At 35.2% G+C, this 18,560-nt stretch overlaps 1 protein-coding gene across 1 annotated transcript; it reads right to left on the reverse strand.

Moving 5' to 3' along the window:
* Positions 1-1,359: 1,359 nt before the first annotated feature.
* On the reverse strand, positions 1,360-16,859 carry LOC121410557 (cystine/glutamate transporter-like). Its single transcript, XM_041602725.1, has 11 exons — positions 16,478-16,859; positions 15,183-15,500; positions 11,596-11,721; positions 10,909-11,008; positions 10,450-10,494; positions 8,951-9,074; positions 8,230-8,333; positions 7,095-7,191; positions 4,683-4,832; positions 3,098-3,275; positions 1,360-2,070 (listed from the first exon to the last, which is right to left on the reverse strand). The coding sequence occupies exons 1-11, from the start codon at positions 16,638-16,640 to the stop codon at positions 1,976-1,978; spliced, it is 1,500 nt and encodes a 499-aa protein (XP_041458659.1). The 5' UTR covers positions 16,641-16,859; the 3' UTR covers positions 1,360-1,975.
* Between the last annotated feature and the right edge of the window lie 1,701 nt (positions 16,860-18,560).

The following is an 18,560-nucleotide window of genomic DNA, read 5'->3' on the forward strand; positions in this document are numbered from 1 at the left end:
TGAATAGGGGGTGGGGTGTTTTAGGGAGGGGGGTGGGTAGGGTCTAGGCCTGAGATTAATTTTTTATGATGTGAAATATCTGAGTAAAGAGGCCGAGGTGATGGGGGTTATGAAAATATATGCTGATGCATCAATTCGTTTAGGTATTATTAATGATTTATTCTTGTGTATTTAGAAAAAATATTTTTCATTTTTTTTAATATTGAATGTATGTTGAATTTAATGTATTTGCATTATTATTTATAATTAGGCCTATGTATTTGAAGATAGTGTTTTATTGTAACATTTAAGGAAAAATGTGCTAAATTTATGAGTTTTCAAAGTAACTATTAATTTATAAAGAGATGAGATTTTATTTGTTATATTGTATATGAATTGAAGTTGTCAAATAAAAACTACTTGATGCAAAACAAAAAAATTACATTGGTAAGAATAAAACTTTTGATACCATAGATAATGGTTTGAGCGATCATTCCATGAGTTTATTAATTTGAAAATCTAGTGTTGTAAATTCAAATGGAAGATATGTAACTTTTAAGAAATTTAGAAACATCAACATACAGGATTTTACGAATTACATAATGACCAAGACAGGAATCAAATATACAAAGAACTTTTGATGTTACGATGCAGTTGATAAAATGGGAAGACATATGCCTCTACAAATTAAAAGTGTGAGAAGTAAACATTTCCCGGGGTTAAACGAATCTCATACAATTTGATGATACAGAGAGACAATGTAAAACCAAGGCTAAATCATGTGAATATGATAACCTAAAGAAAGAGTAAAGGCACTTGAGAAACAAAGTATCTTCAGAAAACAGAACAGCAAAGGAGATGTATGAAAACTAATTCATAATCCTAATAGCAGCCATTCGCGGTCGGTTCTGAAAATCGTTTATTCCAAATGACAATGTTAGGTCTATTATTCCTGTATGCTCTTCTGGGAGGTATAGCAAACGAGTTCAATTTACATTTTGCTAGTATAGTAATGGTAATATGTGGCGATTTTATCACAGATTCTTCCCCAGTGCATCATGTCAGAGATTTTTTTTGTATACTTAATATAGAAGCCCTAAAAGAATTAAAACACTTAAAAACAACAATAAAAATATCAATTGGATACTGATGGTATATCAACTTATATTTCAAAATCTTGTGCTAATTAACTTTTCCCATCCATCATAATTATATCCAATGAATGAGTCGATTGAGGATGGAAAAGTACCTGATAAATGGAAAGTCGAAAAAATACCATTACACAATAAAGGGAGATGAATCGAATCTGGGCAATTAAAAACCAATCACAATACTACCGTTCGTGTCTAAATTGATAGAAAATATCATTAAAAAAAACTGTTATATCATCTCAACCAAACTCATGTCCTAATCCTGAGTGCAATCCGGTGTCAGGGCTTATTATTAAACAACAACTGCTTTAGCTAAAGTATACAGAAGACAGGTTGCTTGCCTTGGACAATAGCAAATACATGTACACCGGGGCTGACTTGCACAAAGCGTTGACATGGTTTTCAAAATTTGTATCACCGGTAAAACATTTCTTTAATGATTTAGTCCTTATTGTCAGGGATCATGGTTAATAGTTGCATTACATATTATTTTGTCCGGGTTTGTTAGGTTTCTTGTTTTTTTTCAATCACTATTTTAATGATTTGATTTCATTTTAAATCTTACATCATTAAGTTATTTTCTTTTAATCAATACCCCTTAGAAGACCAGTAACCCTTTTCAAATGTCACTGAAATGGGCAATCCACCGTTGCAAATAATTATTGATTTTCATGTATTTTCGTGTATTTTATTAATTATTTTTTTATACAAAATAAAAACAAGAGAAAAAAGATTATTTCTTTAATAAACATAAATTAATAACTAGTTAACTACAGGACGTCTCTGATGGGTGTGAGCTCATCTTCCATTCATTTTTGTGTGTTTTTCAGCACTCTTAGGCCCAATTATTCAGCCTTAAATTGAAGTTTTTCCTTCATTTCATCATCGCCGTCCTGTGGAACAACCATCACTACCTGCTGCAAGAAAACTGTCAGGTTATCTGGAGAAAAAACAAAAAGAATATTCACGACTTGACGTTGGGGCGTGCGCCTGTATCCAATCTGGAGGAAGTGTAGAAGTGATGTAGGTTCGAGCACTCTAGTCACATCCTGTGGACGGTCCCATATGCAGACGTTTATACGTTCGGTAAAAACTCAGTCATGCACAAACTAAGTTCATGAAGGGATATCATTGTTTAGAATCTCAAATTGTAATTTAAAGGTCATATGTCCACTCAAAGATCAAATAGAATTGGACAAAATATTGATGAAAAAAAATCTACAGCAGAACAAATAAAAGTATCATATTCGGTAACCCAGGGAACAGGACCTTACGTGTAATTTGGCATACTCACCTGACAAGCGTGAAGTATGGTCAAAATAATTCTCTGAATAAATAGTTAAAACAGAAATCACGATTATATGGATGAAGGTCTAACGAGTGGCAGTTTCCTGACATCTGGGCACAAACAGGAACCTCAAAAAAACGAAGAGTTCTCTCCTACCCCCGTCTCGATCGGCCGTTTTTGTTATGAATCGTAACAAAATGGCCGATCGCGACTGGGTTAGAAGGAGAGAACTTTTCGGTTTTTTTTGAGGTTCCAGTTTGTGCCCAGATGTCAGGAAACTGCCACTCGTTAGATCTTCATCCATATAACCGTGGTAAGCGCTTGATTTCTGTTTTAACTATTTATTCGGAGAATTATTTTGACCATACTTCAGGCTTGTCAGGTGAGCCTGCCTTAACACGTAAGGTCCTGGCTCCCGCCCGCGTAGCGGGCGGGAGTTCCCTGGGTTACATATTCGGAAGACAAAAGAAAGAAAGCTATGACTGTGACTCTGAATATTTTTGCTTAGTTTTGTAAAATACTAAATACACAACCCAGTTGATATCAAATGAAAGAGTCAACGATTTCACTCACTTTTTTTCTCTAAAATTTATATCTGTTTGCATATGCTGTTACCCATTTCATCTCAGTACAAGCCGGGTCACACTCTCTCTATGCAACACGATTGGATTATACTTACCCATTCCATTTTTGAACCATTTTGGTTTATTCTTCCAAGCCACGCCCACATAGTAGACTGGTATCCCTAGAAGAGTAATGGCTAAACCTATTCCACAATCTACAGGACTGCTGTAGATTGACATACCAACCAGGAACAATGCACAGCACACAAAGATGATTGGTATCACAAGAGGAACCTGTTTGGATATTAATAAAAATTGGACCTCCCAAATATATATTCGATTAATATGAATAAGCATTGTATAGAAAGTAGGCCTACTACAGCGATATCAAATCTGAAGGAGGGGGGGGGGTAAGATACAATACCTGAGCCATTTTATAAAGCTGTTCGTAAATATCTAAATAAATAGAGTAAATTCACAGAGCAAATGCTGAAAAACTCATCAAAAACGGATAAGAAATAACGAAGTTATTGAATTTTAAAGTTTGTCAATATTTTGTGAAAACAGTTATAATGCACATCGTCATGAATATTCATTAGGTGGGCTGATGGTGTTCTTGGTAGAAAATATTTGAATAAATCTAATTTCATATAATAAAATACAAAAAAATACAACTGGACCATCCATTCATGAGTGACTTTAAGAACAACTGGTGATCCTGTGGTAAATGATATTCACCATTAAATGTTCATTGGTGATTATTTAGCGTGTAAGCAAGGTACACCAGTCGTTCTTAACTTACAAACTGCGTAACACCAATCCGGTCACTGTATTTAACCACTTCAAAACAAATTAAATCTATTAATGTTTTCCGGTATTTATCTTGAAAATAATTTTGAAAATTTAGCAAGAGACATGAAGATTACCGTGTCAAGCAGGGCCCGCTGGGAGAATAGCTTTCGTATCTACCCTGGGTAAAATATGACTGAAGAACTTTCAGTAGCAGACGTTGCGTAGGCCTAACACCCACCCCGACATATTCACACTCTCCCAATATTCCCATTACACTGTTTGCACATACATAACCACGCCCTCATCTCACATCCCAAATATACGATCATCACAACGCCCAATAATACTTCCATTTAAAAATAATAAAATATCCTCAGCATCCTTTTGATTTTCGCTCCGTGATTAATAAACGAATTAACCAAATTGACAGGTGGACCTACATACAGTGGTTACACTTTGTAATTCCGAAGGTTCGTAATTCCGAAACACGTAAATTGCCTATACCTCGATGTTCGTTAATCCGAAAACGTAAAAGGGTTCATTAATCCGAACATTTGAGGCGTTATTCCGAAGGTTCGTTAATCCGAAAACGAAATAAGGTTCGATGTTCCGAAGATTCGTTAATCCGAAAACGAAATAAGGTTCGCTGTTTCGAAGGTTCGTAAGTCCGAAAACGAAATAAGGTTCGTTAATCATTTCGTTTTCGGACTAACGAACCTTCGGAATTACGAACCTCATTTCGTTTTCGGATTAACGAACCTTCGGAATTACGAACCTCACTTCGTTTTCGAACTAACGAACCTTCGGAATTACGAACCGCATTTCGTTTTCGGACTAACGAACCTTCGGAATTACGAACCTTCGGAATAACGAACCTTCGGAATTACGAATGTATGCGACATACAGTACCTTAAAGGGACGTTTCAGGTTAGGATACTTCCATCTATAATACGGGATGACTGCACAGGCTAAAGCAGTAAAGAACCAGCCGGCAAAACCAGTGTAGTTGATCAAACTACTGACATCCCCGCTTATCAACATTATGATTGAGATGGGTAGCTTTGAAAAAATAAAGATAACATTTATTTTAGTTGTTAAAATACGCATTCAAAGAAATGTAAACCTTTTTTTGCTCCATCAAATTCAATTCAGTCGAAGTATGGCACACATCAATTTCGTCTATAGTCCAAATCGATCAATTATTTCACAAATGAAAGAAGACGGAGACAGTAAATTTTAGTGATGCAAGTGACAAATTCCTTTTCAAAAGAAATGGGAATGTATACATTATTATAAAAAAGGGGGGAGAGGGGGAGATGGTTATGTTTCCCAATTCCCATTGATTTTCATGTCAATATGTTAACGTTCTCATCGGATGTGACGATAACTTAATGTGATTGCATAATGCTTTGTTCATGCGATTTTTTTCAACTTCATCAATTAAAAGACACATTCAAGACAATACATTCTGGCGTGATACTTTAGAAAGCACATTTTCTGTATACGGAGAAGGCAGCGGGGAACTAGAAACTACATGCAAGAGCGTTTTTGGCTCAGTCGGTAACGCGTCTGTCCGTCGATCCATAGATCGTTTTAGAGTCCATCCCGGGCCGATGACTGAAGCCAGTGCGTTGTGTGTAAACGTCTCTCCCTGCAGCACCATAGTGGGGGTATATCTAGGAAATGATCTTAAATTGCCATATTTTGGAGCAGCAGACTGACGTTTTTATTTTCATTATCATTCTGGTGTACCATTTATTAACTATATCTGTATGTGACAGTGGTGTGGGGTGCCTATCAGATGTGCTGACAGGGATCTATCTTTAATGTCGCCTCCTACATAATAAAATGCTGCTTAAAACATGGATCTCTAATCCTTTTGTAGTTCCACTTACAGCAGAATTCAATTGATATGATTTTTACCATCGAGTTCTCCCTGCTTAATTTACTTATCTGATCTGTGACCCCTGCAGAAAAAGTTTCGAATACAACACAACTCCAAAAATGAGGTGTCTTCTAATCTATGTGTACCTCTGAAATACCCATTAACTTACCAGGTCTGTGGTGGCGTGGAGGGGTCTCTTCTGATCTATGTATACAACTGAAATATACCCTTGACTTACCAGGCCTGTAATGTTATTGAGTTGTGTCTTCTGATCTATGTATACCACTGAAATATACCCTTGACTTACCAGGTCTGTAGTGGTGTGGAGTGTCTCTTCTGATCTACGTTTACCACTGAAATACCCTTGACTTATCAGGCTTGTATAGTGTTATGGAGGGGTTTCTTCTGATTTATGTGTACCTCTGAAATACCCATTAACTTACCAGGTCTGTAGTGGCGTGGAGGGTTGTCTTCTGATCTATGTACACCACTGAAATATACAATTAACTTACCAGGTCTGTAGTGGTGTGGAGAGTCTCTTTTTATCTATGTATACACCACTGAAATACCCTTGACTTATCAGGTCTGCAATGTTATGGAGTTGTGTCTTCTGATCTATGTACACCACTGAAATATACCCTTGACTTATCAGGCTTGTATAGTGTTATGGAGGGGTTTCTTCTGATTTATGTGTACCTCTGAAATACCCATTAACTTACCAGGTCTGTAGTGGCGTGGAGGGTTGTCTTCTGATCTATGTACACCACTGAAATATACCATTAACTTACCAGGTCTGTAGTGGTGTGGAGGGTCTCTTTTTATCTATGTATACACCACTGAAATACCCTTGACTTATCAGGTCTGCAATGTTATGGAGTTGTGTCTTCTGATCTATGTATACACCACTGGAATATACCCTTGACTTATCAGGTCTGTATAGTGTTATGGGGGTGTCTTCTGATTTATGTGTACCACTGAAATATACCCTTGACTTACCAGGTCTGAAGTGGCGTGGAGGGGTGTCTTCTGATCTATGTATACCACTGAAATACACTTGACTTATCAGGCCTGTAATGTTATGGAGTTGATTCTTCTGATCTATGTCCTTGATTTACCAGGTCTGTAGTGGTATGAAGGGTCTCTTCTGATCTAGGCTGAAATACCCTTGACTTATCAGACTTGTAGTTTATCTTCTGATCTTGTTTCATGACATGAAATGGTGGGAGATGTGTCTTCTGATTTATACTTATCATGGAGATACCCTTTACTTACCAGATTATATTTCTGATCTGTGTAAACAATTTATTGATCTATATACATTTGATATAGATTAAATGTATTTCTTTATTTTACGCTGCTATGTTTAGGCGACAGGGAGTGATGTCCTCTCATCAACACTTAAAATGTATTGATATATATACATTATCTCGACTTACCAGGCCTGCAGCGGCTGGAAGTGGTGTCTTCTGATTTATATGTACCATCGAGAGAACCTTTGGGATGTGTCCTTCACGAGATGCTACTAATAATACTCTAAGGGGGACAAAAGAGAACGAATATACAATTCGCATGCATCACATTTACTGCATTCTTAGTTTTGGCAACTTTGTCAGCCTGATGTCAGGTTTTTCAATCTTATTTGTTTCGGTCAAGCTATCTATATAGAGCTCGATTTACCTTCAAATCTGTTCTAAGAATGATTTCAAGTAAATTGTAGTTATTTTTTAAAGACCTTATCATAAGCAAAAAGGAAGTTGACAAAGCGATCAAGAATCGAAACCGAAAATGCTAACAATATAAAAATAAAGACATTCCAAATATTATTCAAGTTTAGTGATTACATAGCAGAATGTTTACCATCGGAGATTATAATAGATAATTCGTGAAAAGTTTTTGTTACGATTTTTTAACGTTCATGTTTATCTGACAATTACTCAAAAGTTAACTTTTACAAATATTAACATTGGCTTTAATGGAGATGTTCGTCCCAGCAAAAAGGTGGATTTTTTCACTAGAAAAGACACAAATCCATCAAGCATATTGCTGGCAGTTTTATGGAAATCGGACGTAAAATAAGAAAATCACTTTATATAATTTCAATCTTTCGCTTATTTTCACAGAAGAGTTACATGCACAAAAAGTGATATGTAACAATGGCAATCCTGCATTTTTAAGGCAGAATCAGATTGTGTTTCACTTTATAATGAGATAAAAAATGAAGAAATTTCAGTCTTTATATAATAAAAAGCACAGAATAAGTAATTATGTGACGTCATCCGTTCTCTCATTTGCATACCAGGATGTGCATATTTTGTGCATGATTTGTAAAATAAAAGGAAGCTTTCAAACGTCATGACTTTCTTATTTTACATCCATCTTTTATAAAATTATCTGATGTATGCGAAATTATCAGCGTTCTTCGAGTTTGCCTTTTCTCATTTCATTTGAAGCAAATCTTTTGCTGCGTGAACTTGACTGTAAGAATGACCGTCATACTCAATACAACTATGGATAAAATACTATGTCTTCAACATATTTAAAAACAAAACAAATTCATTAGCTTGCTCTTACCTGGCAAAAGTTATTGATCCACCGTTCAAGTTGCCTGCTATAGAGATGGCAACTACAGCACTAAGAATCCATGACCAGCTTCCAAAAACACGTTGACCAAAGTCCTGAGGAAAACGAAATTATTGGAATGATCTCACCATTTTTTATTTAATGGTGGTAAACTTCATACTGAGCAAGCTAAACAGATGAACAAGCATGTAATTTTGTTTTGTTCGTTCATTTATATCAATTTATGTCCATTTTACCGTGAAAAAAATCCAGTTAATCTATGCAACAGGGTATGAAATAGTCTTAATCTGAAAGAAATAAACTATGGAGTTTCTTGTGAATCTTCATATTATATGTCAACAAACTATTCCCATTGTCAATCTCAAGCCGCTAGACCTCAATGTAAACAAGAATGTCGCTAAGGGGAGCACATAATGCACCCGCCTGTAACGCGGAAAACTGAGTTATTTTTGGCAAGCAAGAAAATGGAAGGTGGTGACTTTACCTTTGACTGTCTTGAACTCAAAATCAATAGAATTCCTGGGATCTATGCTAGTATCATAGCTCTTGGCTTTAAACACACCTGGTGATGTACTAATGACAACTTAGTTTGTGAGTTGATTCCCGGCCAACGTTTTATGATAATATAGTTCATAAATAATTACAAACACCAGAGAAATAAATTAATATGTTACTGCAATAACAACTGAACGAACTAGTGAAAAGGGCTAACCAGTGCAACTGCGCTGGAAGCAAGGAGTTCAGCCGAGTTAAGCACAGTGAAGTAAGCAATGTTGGCGAGAACGTAAATGATGGTGACGAAGATGACAGATATTATAATCGCCAAAGGAATTGTCCTGTAAAGAAAAAAAACATAGTTGTTCAGTAATAAAAAGTACTTACAGTTGATTAAACTGCATCATTCTATTCTCAATGTCACTATTTTAGATATTTTTCTTGGCATTCTTAGGTTTAGAACAAAAAACAAAGATCCGTTTAAAAAGTTATCCTTATGGTAACCACAAGGCAAAAGCGATTTTGTGTCTCGCCCACTTATGAAAATAAGCAGAAATATCGTGATTTGCGAGGGCACGAACAGAATTTATTAAAACTTCATTGTAAAATGACTGGGATGATAACACTTTTCACAAGAGCCTTGCACGTAAACTTTAATGTTGACCTGAAAATGACCTTTGACCTTACCATGTGACCTCCGACTGCAGCATAACATGCAGGTCCCCCAAGTCCATCTACCATCCAAGTTTGGTTGAAAAGTGGCGAACAGTTGCGGAGTTAGGTGTCATAAGGGAGTCTTGCATGTAAACTTTAACGTTGACCTAAAAATGACCTTTGACCTTACCACGTGATCTCCGATTGCAGTCTAACATGCAGGTCCCTCAAGTCCATCCACCATCCAAGTTTCATTGAAAAGTGACTTACGATTGCGAAGTTAGGTGTCAAGAGAGTCTTGCATGTAAACTTTAACGTTGACCTAAAAATGACCTTTGACCTTATCATGTGACCTCCGACTGCAGCATAAGATGCAGGTCCCCCAAGTCCATCCACCATCCAAGTTTGGTTGAAAAGTCACGGTGACTTATGGTTGCGGAGTTAGGTGTCATAAGAAAGTCTTGTATGTAAACTTTAACGTTGACCTGAAAATGATCTTTGACCTTACCATGTGACCTCCGACTGCAGCATAACGTGCATGTTCCCCAAATCCATCTACCATCCAAGTTTGGTTGAAAAGCGACTTACGGTTGTGGAGTTATGTGTTATTACAGGTTTGTGACGGACGGACAACGGACCACATTTGGATCCCTAAGTCTCGCATTCACCTCTGGTGGGTGAGACAATAAAAATTAAAAAACGGTATATTTGATGTAAATGAGAAGTGTAAAACAGACCTATTTGTAAGTGCGGTGTATTTATTCTAAAACAAACAAGGTGGTATGGTTAGGTCTAAATTAGGTCAGTATTTTATGTCTCGTTTCACTTCTTAGCATATTTCAGTTTGTAATGACTGTGTTCTAATTAAGTGAGACGAGAAAACAGTCAAATATGACCAAGTAACGAATTAAAACCGCTCAAAATCTGTGTTACTGCAATCAGGTAAGTAACACGTTTTGAAATAGAGAATACATTTCCTATTATGATGAATGTGCCACACAAGACTATTCTAATTATTCTGCGTTTAATATATTACACAACTGCAAAATATGTGTTTCTCACCTTCCTGGATTGATGATTTCTTCACTAATCGAAGGAAGAAATTCCCTATGAAAAAACATTTGTATAGTATTATTATTTAAAACATAGCTCTTATTTTGCTCTCAGGAGAAATAGATTTCTGTGATAATGAATTGATCCTTTATTTTCTTAATAATTTAATCTGCACTATCCATTAGTTTATTATTTCACTTATTCATCATACTTGCATTCATTATTCACTTTTTTTACTTGCCATTCGATCTCCATGGTCATTTGGTTTAAAGGATGTTAATGTATTCAGCCTTGAATTAATTTATTCGTTGATTTATTCATTTATTTAAGGGGTGTTTTTTAAAAGTCATGCTGGAATATTGGAAAATCAAATTAGGGGTGTTATGAAACATTCCACCAAATAAATAATACTCAATAAAGAATACTTTAATATACAAACGAATAAACCGAATAATTTGAAACACTTACCATCCCGAGTAAGCATAAAGTCCAGAGTAGAAAGCTAGAGGTATTGTCTTCCATTTTATAGACCCTTCAACAAAAGCAGTGTCTATATTCGATGTATTACCTGCATGTAGGGAAGTGAGATCGATGTACAGGTATAATCACATACACGTCCAATATTTCATTTTCAAGTTTCTTAAAAAATATACATACTGTCTGAAAATGTTTCGTTCTGGTCATGGTTCTTCTCAAGAGTGTTAATAATTGTTTCAATATATTCAAATTAGCTCATAGAAGGATTTTTTTTGTCGTTTTTGAGAGGTTTGATCCTCGTGGCTTTCCGTCCTCCTTCTTCTCTCTTTCTTTCTTTTGAATACTAGTAGCTATTTTTCTACATAGCCTAATGGTTGATTTTGTCGGTAGTCCGGGGGTTGGTTTCTCATATTACCACAGTGGCGTAGTGAGGCTAAATCATTGAGGGGCTCAACCATGGTGTATGTGGCAAAAATAAGAAATACCAATGAGAAAAATAGATTTGTTTAAATATAAAAATCTGATTTCGTGTTGCATTTCGACAAATTATTCTGAAAATAATCACATTTCACCTCTTTTCCTTCCCTTACTTCTCCTTTGTTTTTAGTTGTTGAAAATTTGGGGGTCCATGGCCCCAAGCGCCCCCATCTGTACGCCAGTGTATAACAAAGTTCCCACCTTTTACAAGTTGGTAAAAACCAGCAACAATAATTACGATAAGACCCAACACTTTACAGGCCGATGTTGCAACTTGGATCTTGCGCGTCAGTGGAACACTTAGAGAGTTGATGATAACGATTAAAACTGGAAGAAAAAAATTAGAGAAACATTATACCACCTTACCTTATCGCCACTGTAATAGGGGGAAAATAACAGAGAAAACAAAGAAATCAATCGGGCATTTAGCATCCAATCTAAATGCCTTCACGGGGTAGTAAAATTAGGCCCTCCTACTTTTTGCCCAACTACCCGCTTCACTATTAATTAAGGGCAGATTCAGGATTTTCCAAAATGGGGGAGGGGCATTCGTACAGGAAAATTTTGACAACCAGAAAAAGGTCTTCACTACCAAATCGATGCCATTCACTTCCCATGATTATTTTTTGGACTAGCAAAAATTTATTTTGTGCCTCTTAAGGAGGCACAGGCCAGATGTGCCACCCCCCCCCGGATTCACCACTGACTCTGACAAGACACGTCGTATAGAAGAAAGAGAATAGTCTTTGTACAACGAAGGGGCACATTGTTATCCTTAAGTTGACACGCTCCAGTGACCTCATTTTGAAACCATAGCCCCTCGAAACCTTTCCGTAATAAAAAATAATTTGCAGAAATTATTTTACTCTTGATTTTATTTTTCATTAATTTTTTTTAGCGATGCTGACAACCTGATCATGAAAACAAAAAAGGCGCTTCATTCGGGTTGGAAAATCAAAATTTTCCGGCTCGCGCTTCGCAGTTGCAATATTTATTTTGCCGAGATGTACGTTAAACTTCGGTTTCCAAACTTCTCTCTCGCGGAATGGATAATGCCCAAATATATGTTTCATATAATTTTTTTTGAAATCCCTTCAAAGAGGCTTTGCTGGACTTACAGTAGGCCCTACCACGAAACACACAGCTAGATCAGGCTTATCATAATTTGATGGTAAAATATATGTTTGATTTCATTTTATTTTATTTTATTGTTTACTTCTGCAATTACATCATTCGTATATAATACATTTTCCATAACATAACAAACATAGTATATTGAGAACTTTTTTGGCATGAATCATAAATAAATGTACTAAAATTATCATTACAAACAAAACTGATCTCATACCAAATTAGTTAACATTTACAATTTGCAGGAGAAGGATTGTCATCATAAGCAGATTGCTTGAAAAAATGACAACCCCCAGCTTAAAACTCATTGATTAATATAATACATTAATACAGCAGAATCGATATACAGTACATTTTATGAAAAACAGCAGTAATGTAATTTGAGCAATGAAGATGGAGATGATAAGGATGAAGATGACGGTGAAATGGTGAAGATGAAGGCGATGGAGAGGATGATGATGATGCTTTAATGATGACACATCGACACAGAAATTTTACTTCAAATATTCTGATATCAACATAGATTTAACGTTTGCCTTAAATGAGTAAAGAGACGTGGATCTTTTTATAGATTCTGGTAGAGAGTTCCACAAATCAGGACCATGGTGTCTTATGGATCTCTGCGCAATAAGCAATTTGGGGTTGATTGAATGGAAATTAGAAGAGTTCCGCGTAGGGTATGAATGGATAGATGTGTTCATAGTATAAAAATTGTGAAATGAAGGTGGGAGCATGTTATTTACGTATTTGAACATAAGCAGTAAGCTTTGAAATGAATTTATGTCAAAAATAGTTAGAGTCTTTAGTTTATGGAATAATGGATTTGTGTGTGATAAATATTGCGAATTAGTACAAATTCGAATTGCTTTTTTTTGTAATAAGTATATTGTATTAATTTTAGTTTTTGCACACGTTTCCCAAACTATATTGCAGTACGATATATACGGCAATATCAATGAATTGTATAGTAAAACGAGTGTAGTATGAGGAATTATGTTTTTCATTTTGTAAAGTACACCTACGTTTCTGGAGATGTTAGTAGTTATACAACGTATATGTTCATTCCAATTTAAATTTTCATCTATTGTGACACCTAAAAACTTTGTTTCTTTTTTTCCTTTTGAGTGGAATATTATCTATGCTTATGTCGTATGGAAACTCAGTAATATGTGAACTTGTATGCTTAAAATACATAAAGTTTGTTTTGTCTATATTAAGTGAGAGCCTATTACATTTAAACCATAAAGATAGTTTAGGTAATTCACGATTAAATGTATCTACTAAAGTTTCTAAGCTAGTGTTTGAAAAAAAAAATGTTTTTGTCATCGGCAAATAATACAAATGATAATAAAGGCGTTACAGTAGTCAAATAATTAATATATATAAGGAAAAGTAGGGGGCCAAGGATCGATCCTTGTGGAACTCCGCATTTTATTGTCTGAAAATTAGAAGAAATGTTATTGTGAGTGACATATTGTTTTCTATCAGACAAATAACTCTCAAACCATGATAGTGTGATTCCCCGAATTCCATAATTTTCAATTTTTTAAAGTAAAATCTGGTGGTCAAGAGTGTCGAATGCTTTGCTTAGGTCTATGAATACTCCTATTATGTGTTCTTTATTTGTCATTGCATTTGTAATTTTATCGTATATTTGTATTAAAGCCTGATCAGTAGAATGCCCTTTCCTGAATCCATATTGGTTTGAATTTAGAAACTGAAAAGTATCTAGGAACTTATAAAAGTATCTAGGAACTTATAGTAGTTCCTATGTTAGCTCTAAAATCAATTTAATTTACTTATTTTCCACTATTCAATAAAAATTACATAAAAAATGCACAATACAATTAAACAAAAATAGATAAAAATGCTTATATTTAAATAAATAGAGTAAAATTCCCAAAGTAAAATGCTGAAAATTTCATCAAAATCGGATAACAAATAACAAAGTTATTGAATTTTAAATTTTAGCGATATTGTGTGAAAATAGTTATATGCACGTCTCATGAATATTCATTGGTTGGGTAAATGATGTCACATCCCACTTTCCTTTTTCTTATGTTAATGCATGAAATCACATTTGTTCAGTTTTTTTTTAATACATGTGTGAATAATATGTTTCCTTATAATGGAATAAGTTGCAGCAATGAATATCCAATGCACTAAATCAGTTGTCAATCCATTTTTACAATTCTTGGTAGAAAAAAATTAATAATCCTAATTTCATATAATTATGAAATCATCAATTTGCTCATTGAATATTAATGAAGATATGTCTAGAACTGTTTCATCGGAATAATGGAAACCTTTAAAATGCCATAACTTTGTTATTCCTAGTCCGATTTTGATCAAATTTTCAGTGTTAGGTTTGTTAGATTTTTTTTGGTTTAAATCCTATTATTTTCAGAATATCAGAAATATCGAAAAGTGGAATGACAAACGAAGACCCGGGGCTCGTCAATGTGTCTTTTCCCTGACAAATGCCCATTTTAACAGATAAGTGCCCTTAACCCCTCGCCCCCCCCCCCCCCCCCCGCGAAAATACGTTCCTCCGCTCCTGGTACAAGAAGTTGTTTTAAAGACAGAATGATAGTCGGAAATATGCAAAGTATGCCTCTTCAAACTAAGGATCTTCATAAAGAAAATAGATTACTTACGAAGGAGAGCGGCCCCTATGAGTCTGGTCACAGCAAATGGAACTTCACATCCCATGTAGAAAGGTAAAAGAACATAATACGCGAACGAAACCGAGTTGATAGCCCTTGAACCTGTCCTAACAGCCACTATTCGAGTCCATATTCTCACAAAAGCAGGGACTGGTCCAAAAGCGTCCAGGATAAAAGAGAAGTCTCCTCCAGATACTTTGAATGTTGTCCCAAGCTCAGCATAGCATAGTCCTCCAAACATAGAGAATACTCCACATAACACCCATACCACCAATGCCCATCCAGTGCTACCAGTATTCACCAACACACCTGCGTGTTGGAATAATCAAGAAGCAGAGGTGTTTAAATTTAATTCATATCCGTATTCATTTTTTCACAGAAAAATAATACAAAATCATTGCCAATCATTCACATTGGATAGTATAAATGATGTCTTGATAACACATGTTTAATGGAATGTCTTGTTTGAACGACGCTTATAAGTCAGTTGTGTAAGAGCCAACATTTTTGAGGGGGCCAGACAGCGTATCGGAGAAAATTTTTTAAAAGCTGCGATCGAGCATACATTTTGACAGTTTAATACTTTTAATTGTGTGATAGATTTTGACATAACATTCAGATAATAGTATCTTATTTCACCCTTCTCTCTTTCCTTCTCTTTTCCCTCTTGGTCGTGAAAAATTGGGGGGGGGGGTCAAGCGCCCTCAAGCCCCCATCTGTACGCCACTGACACACGATCTGATTTTCAAGAAATTATGATTAGCATTTGAAATGAACATTCCAACCTATAATTTATGAACGATTGTATATAGTTCTGTAGATGTGTGAAGTTTTAAAATCGAAAAAAAAATCCAGTCTATTTCGAGCGTCCCTGCATGTCGGAATAAAAGCAAATTCAATTCCAAATCGTGATGACATCATCATCGACAACATTATAGCTTTTTATCTACTTTTTTAAAAATTTGGTTTTGGTGTTATTTTATCCAAAGTAGCTCTGCTTGAATCCAATAATAACATGTCCATGAGATGTATAATTATGACTTCACTATCCCGCAGGAGAGACCTGCGAGTCACAGTTCTGTGTGTGCGCCCTTCTTGGCGACCCAGATTGGCTGGCTCTTTGGGCTGGCTCCTCCGAAATGCGCCTGAATATCTTTGACAGATACATGGCGCTATACAAATAGTGTTCATCATCATCATCATCATCATCTAATAAAACCCACGAGGTTTATAAAAAAATCACCTCAATCCAAACTACCCATTATAAATTGTAGAAAAACCAATACCTTTAGGGGATATGAAGATCCCTCCACCGATGATTATACCAATCACTATCGAAATACAATCAATCAGAGTCATTTGACGAATTAATTTGACATCATTTTTATCACCGCCTTGACTAACGATCGATGACGATGTTGACTGCGATGATGCAGGATTTCGAGACATTGTTCGTGTTCTTCTCCACCAAGGATCGACAATTGAAAATAGCTATCAGTGATTTGTGCCAAACAACTCAGATCCATTGTCAGTATTATTGATTGTGTACGTCTATAAAGACTGATCATAATATTTTCATACTATGGTACTAAAAGTGGTAAAAGAAAGAAGAAGAACAACAGATAACGTGACCATGCAATGAGGCCAACAAGGTGGGGATGCATGATGATGATCCACAGTATTTATATTGCGCCATATTTCTGTTTGAAAAGTGAAATATATTGCTTGTTTATTAACAAGCTTATTTCATTGACCTAAAATAACTCAAATAACGTCATCATTTCCCGTTTATAACTCATAAATCTTAAACTGCATCTCCAGCTTACTCAGAAGGGCTGGTCGAAACTTGGGGTAAAGGTTTTGATACCGCCATACTACCCTGGATGAACAGAAGGTTATTACTATTTTATCAGCTATATAGCTTCCATAACTCGGGAATACTAATATCGTTTGATATCAGATGTTAGTTGTTGCGTTTATTGCTACTCTGATCAAATAGACAATACAGTCCTGTCGAAAGGGGATAATGATCTATAAATATAGTAACATTACACAAAATTTACAAAATTAGATAAAACTGTATTGCTCTGAGATACGCACTCCAAGCAAACTGTAAAAAAATATTAGGTAAAATGACCACCACGAGGGTCATATGTCCAACCAATTTGGGAAGTATTTCGCCCAATGTGATGGGAAGCATATTGTCCAATAAGGTTAAAAAATAAGCAGCAATTACTGTATAGAATGAGCAAATTTTTCATCACACTGGATGAATAAAATTCCCAAATGAATGCCTAATGTTGACTGGAAACATGATTACCCTCAGATTGTTTTGAGTTACCGAATGGAGCGTTTGCTAACAGTTTCAAGCAATAATGATTGATTTCCACCTTTATTCTTTCAACGTATAAGTGTACATTTTTCAACAAATTTCAGATTTAAAAAAATTGTAGATACATGCATGTTTGTATATTTATACACTCTAACAAAATATTGGGTAAAAGTGGTCCATGAGGGTAATTATGTGTCCATTTAACATTGGGCATTTCTTATGGGCATTTTTATTGCAGTGTGATGAAAAATTTTGCCCATTCTAAAGTAATTGCTGATTATTTTTTTAACCTTACTGGACATTGGATAATATGCTTCCCGCATTGGGTAAAATACTGCCCCAAATTCGGTTGGACACATATGGTGGTAAAAATTTTACCGAAAATTTTGTACGGTGTATCATTTTTATATTCATTTTACTTTTATGTTTGATCTTTGTATTTTATATGTACATGAAAATATGGAGACATCAAGGCTGGTATGTGGTATCTGAGCTTATTTCCAAGAAAAACAACAGCCTCGCTACGGAAACACAAATGATACAAATACATTGTAAATATATATTGATAACAAAAATCAAATGACTTCAGTACTGCATTATTTTCATATTATCGTTTCCATTTTTTTTTCAATAAATAAGATACAATAAAATGGTTATATGTCTCAAAATGCCTTATATAATTCCTTCAGAATGAGGGTTGAGCAAAAAATAAATATAACCTTTCTGTGGTGGAAAGGGGAGTTGTTACTTGTTTGTCTTTACTTTAATGATCAATAATAAGTCTATTTAATATCTCGTCACAACGGCATTGGCCATAAAACTGTTCATAAAGTAATGCAAGACCTTGCGAAAAAAAAGAAAAATGCCAAGCACATTTTTCAGTCCTTTTTTAATCGTATTACAGCTAAAGTTGAAAAAAAAATGGTTTATGTTAACTTGGTCTATAAGCAATTTGTCTTCTTCGTAAGACAGTGAGCAAAGCACATTTGTTCTTCCAATTTGGTCTACACTATTGGTCTCCCAGATGGTCTAATTTC

This window comes from Lytechinus variegatus, chromosome 3, assembly GCF_018143015.1.
Source record: "Lytechinus variegatus isolate NC3 chromosome 3, Lvar_3.0, whole genome shotgun sequence".
Taxonomy (NCBI): domain Eukaryota; kingdom Metazoa; phylum Echinodermata; class Echinoidea; order Temnopleuroida; family Toxopneustidae; genus Lytechinus; species Lytechinus variegatus.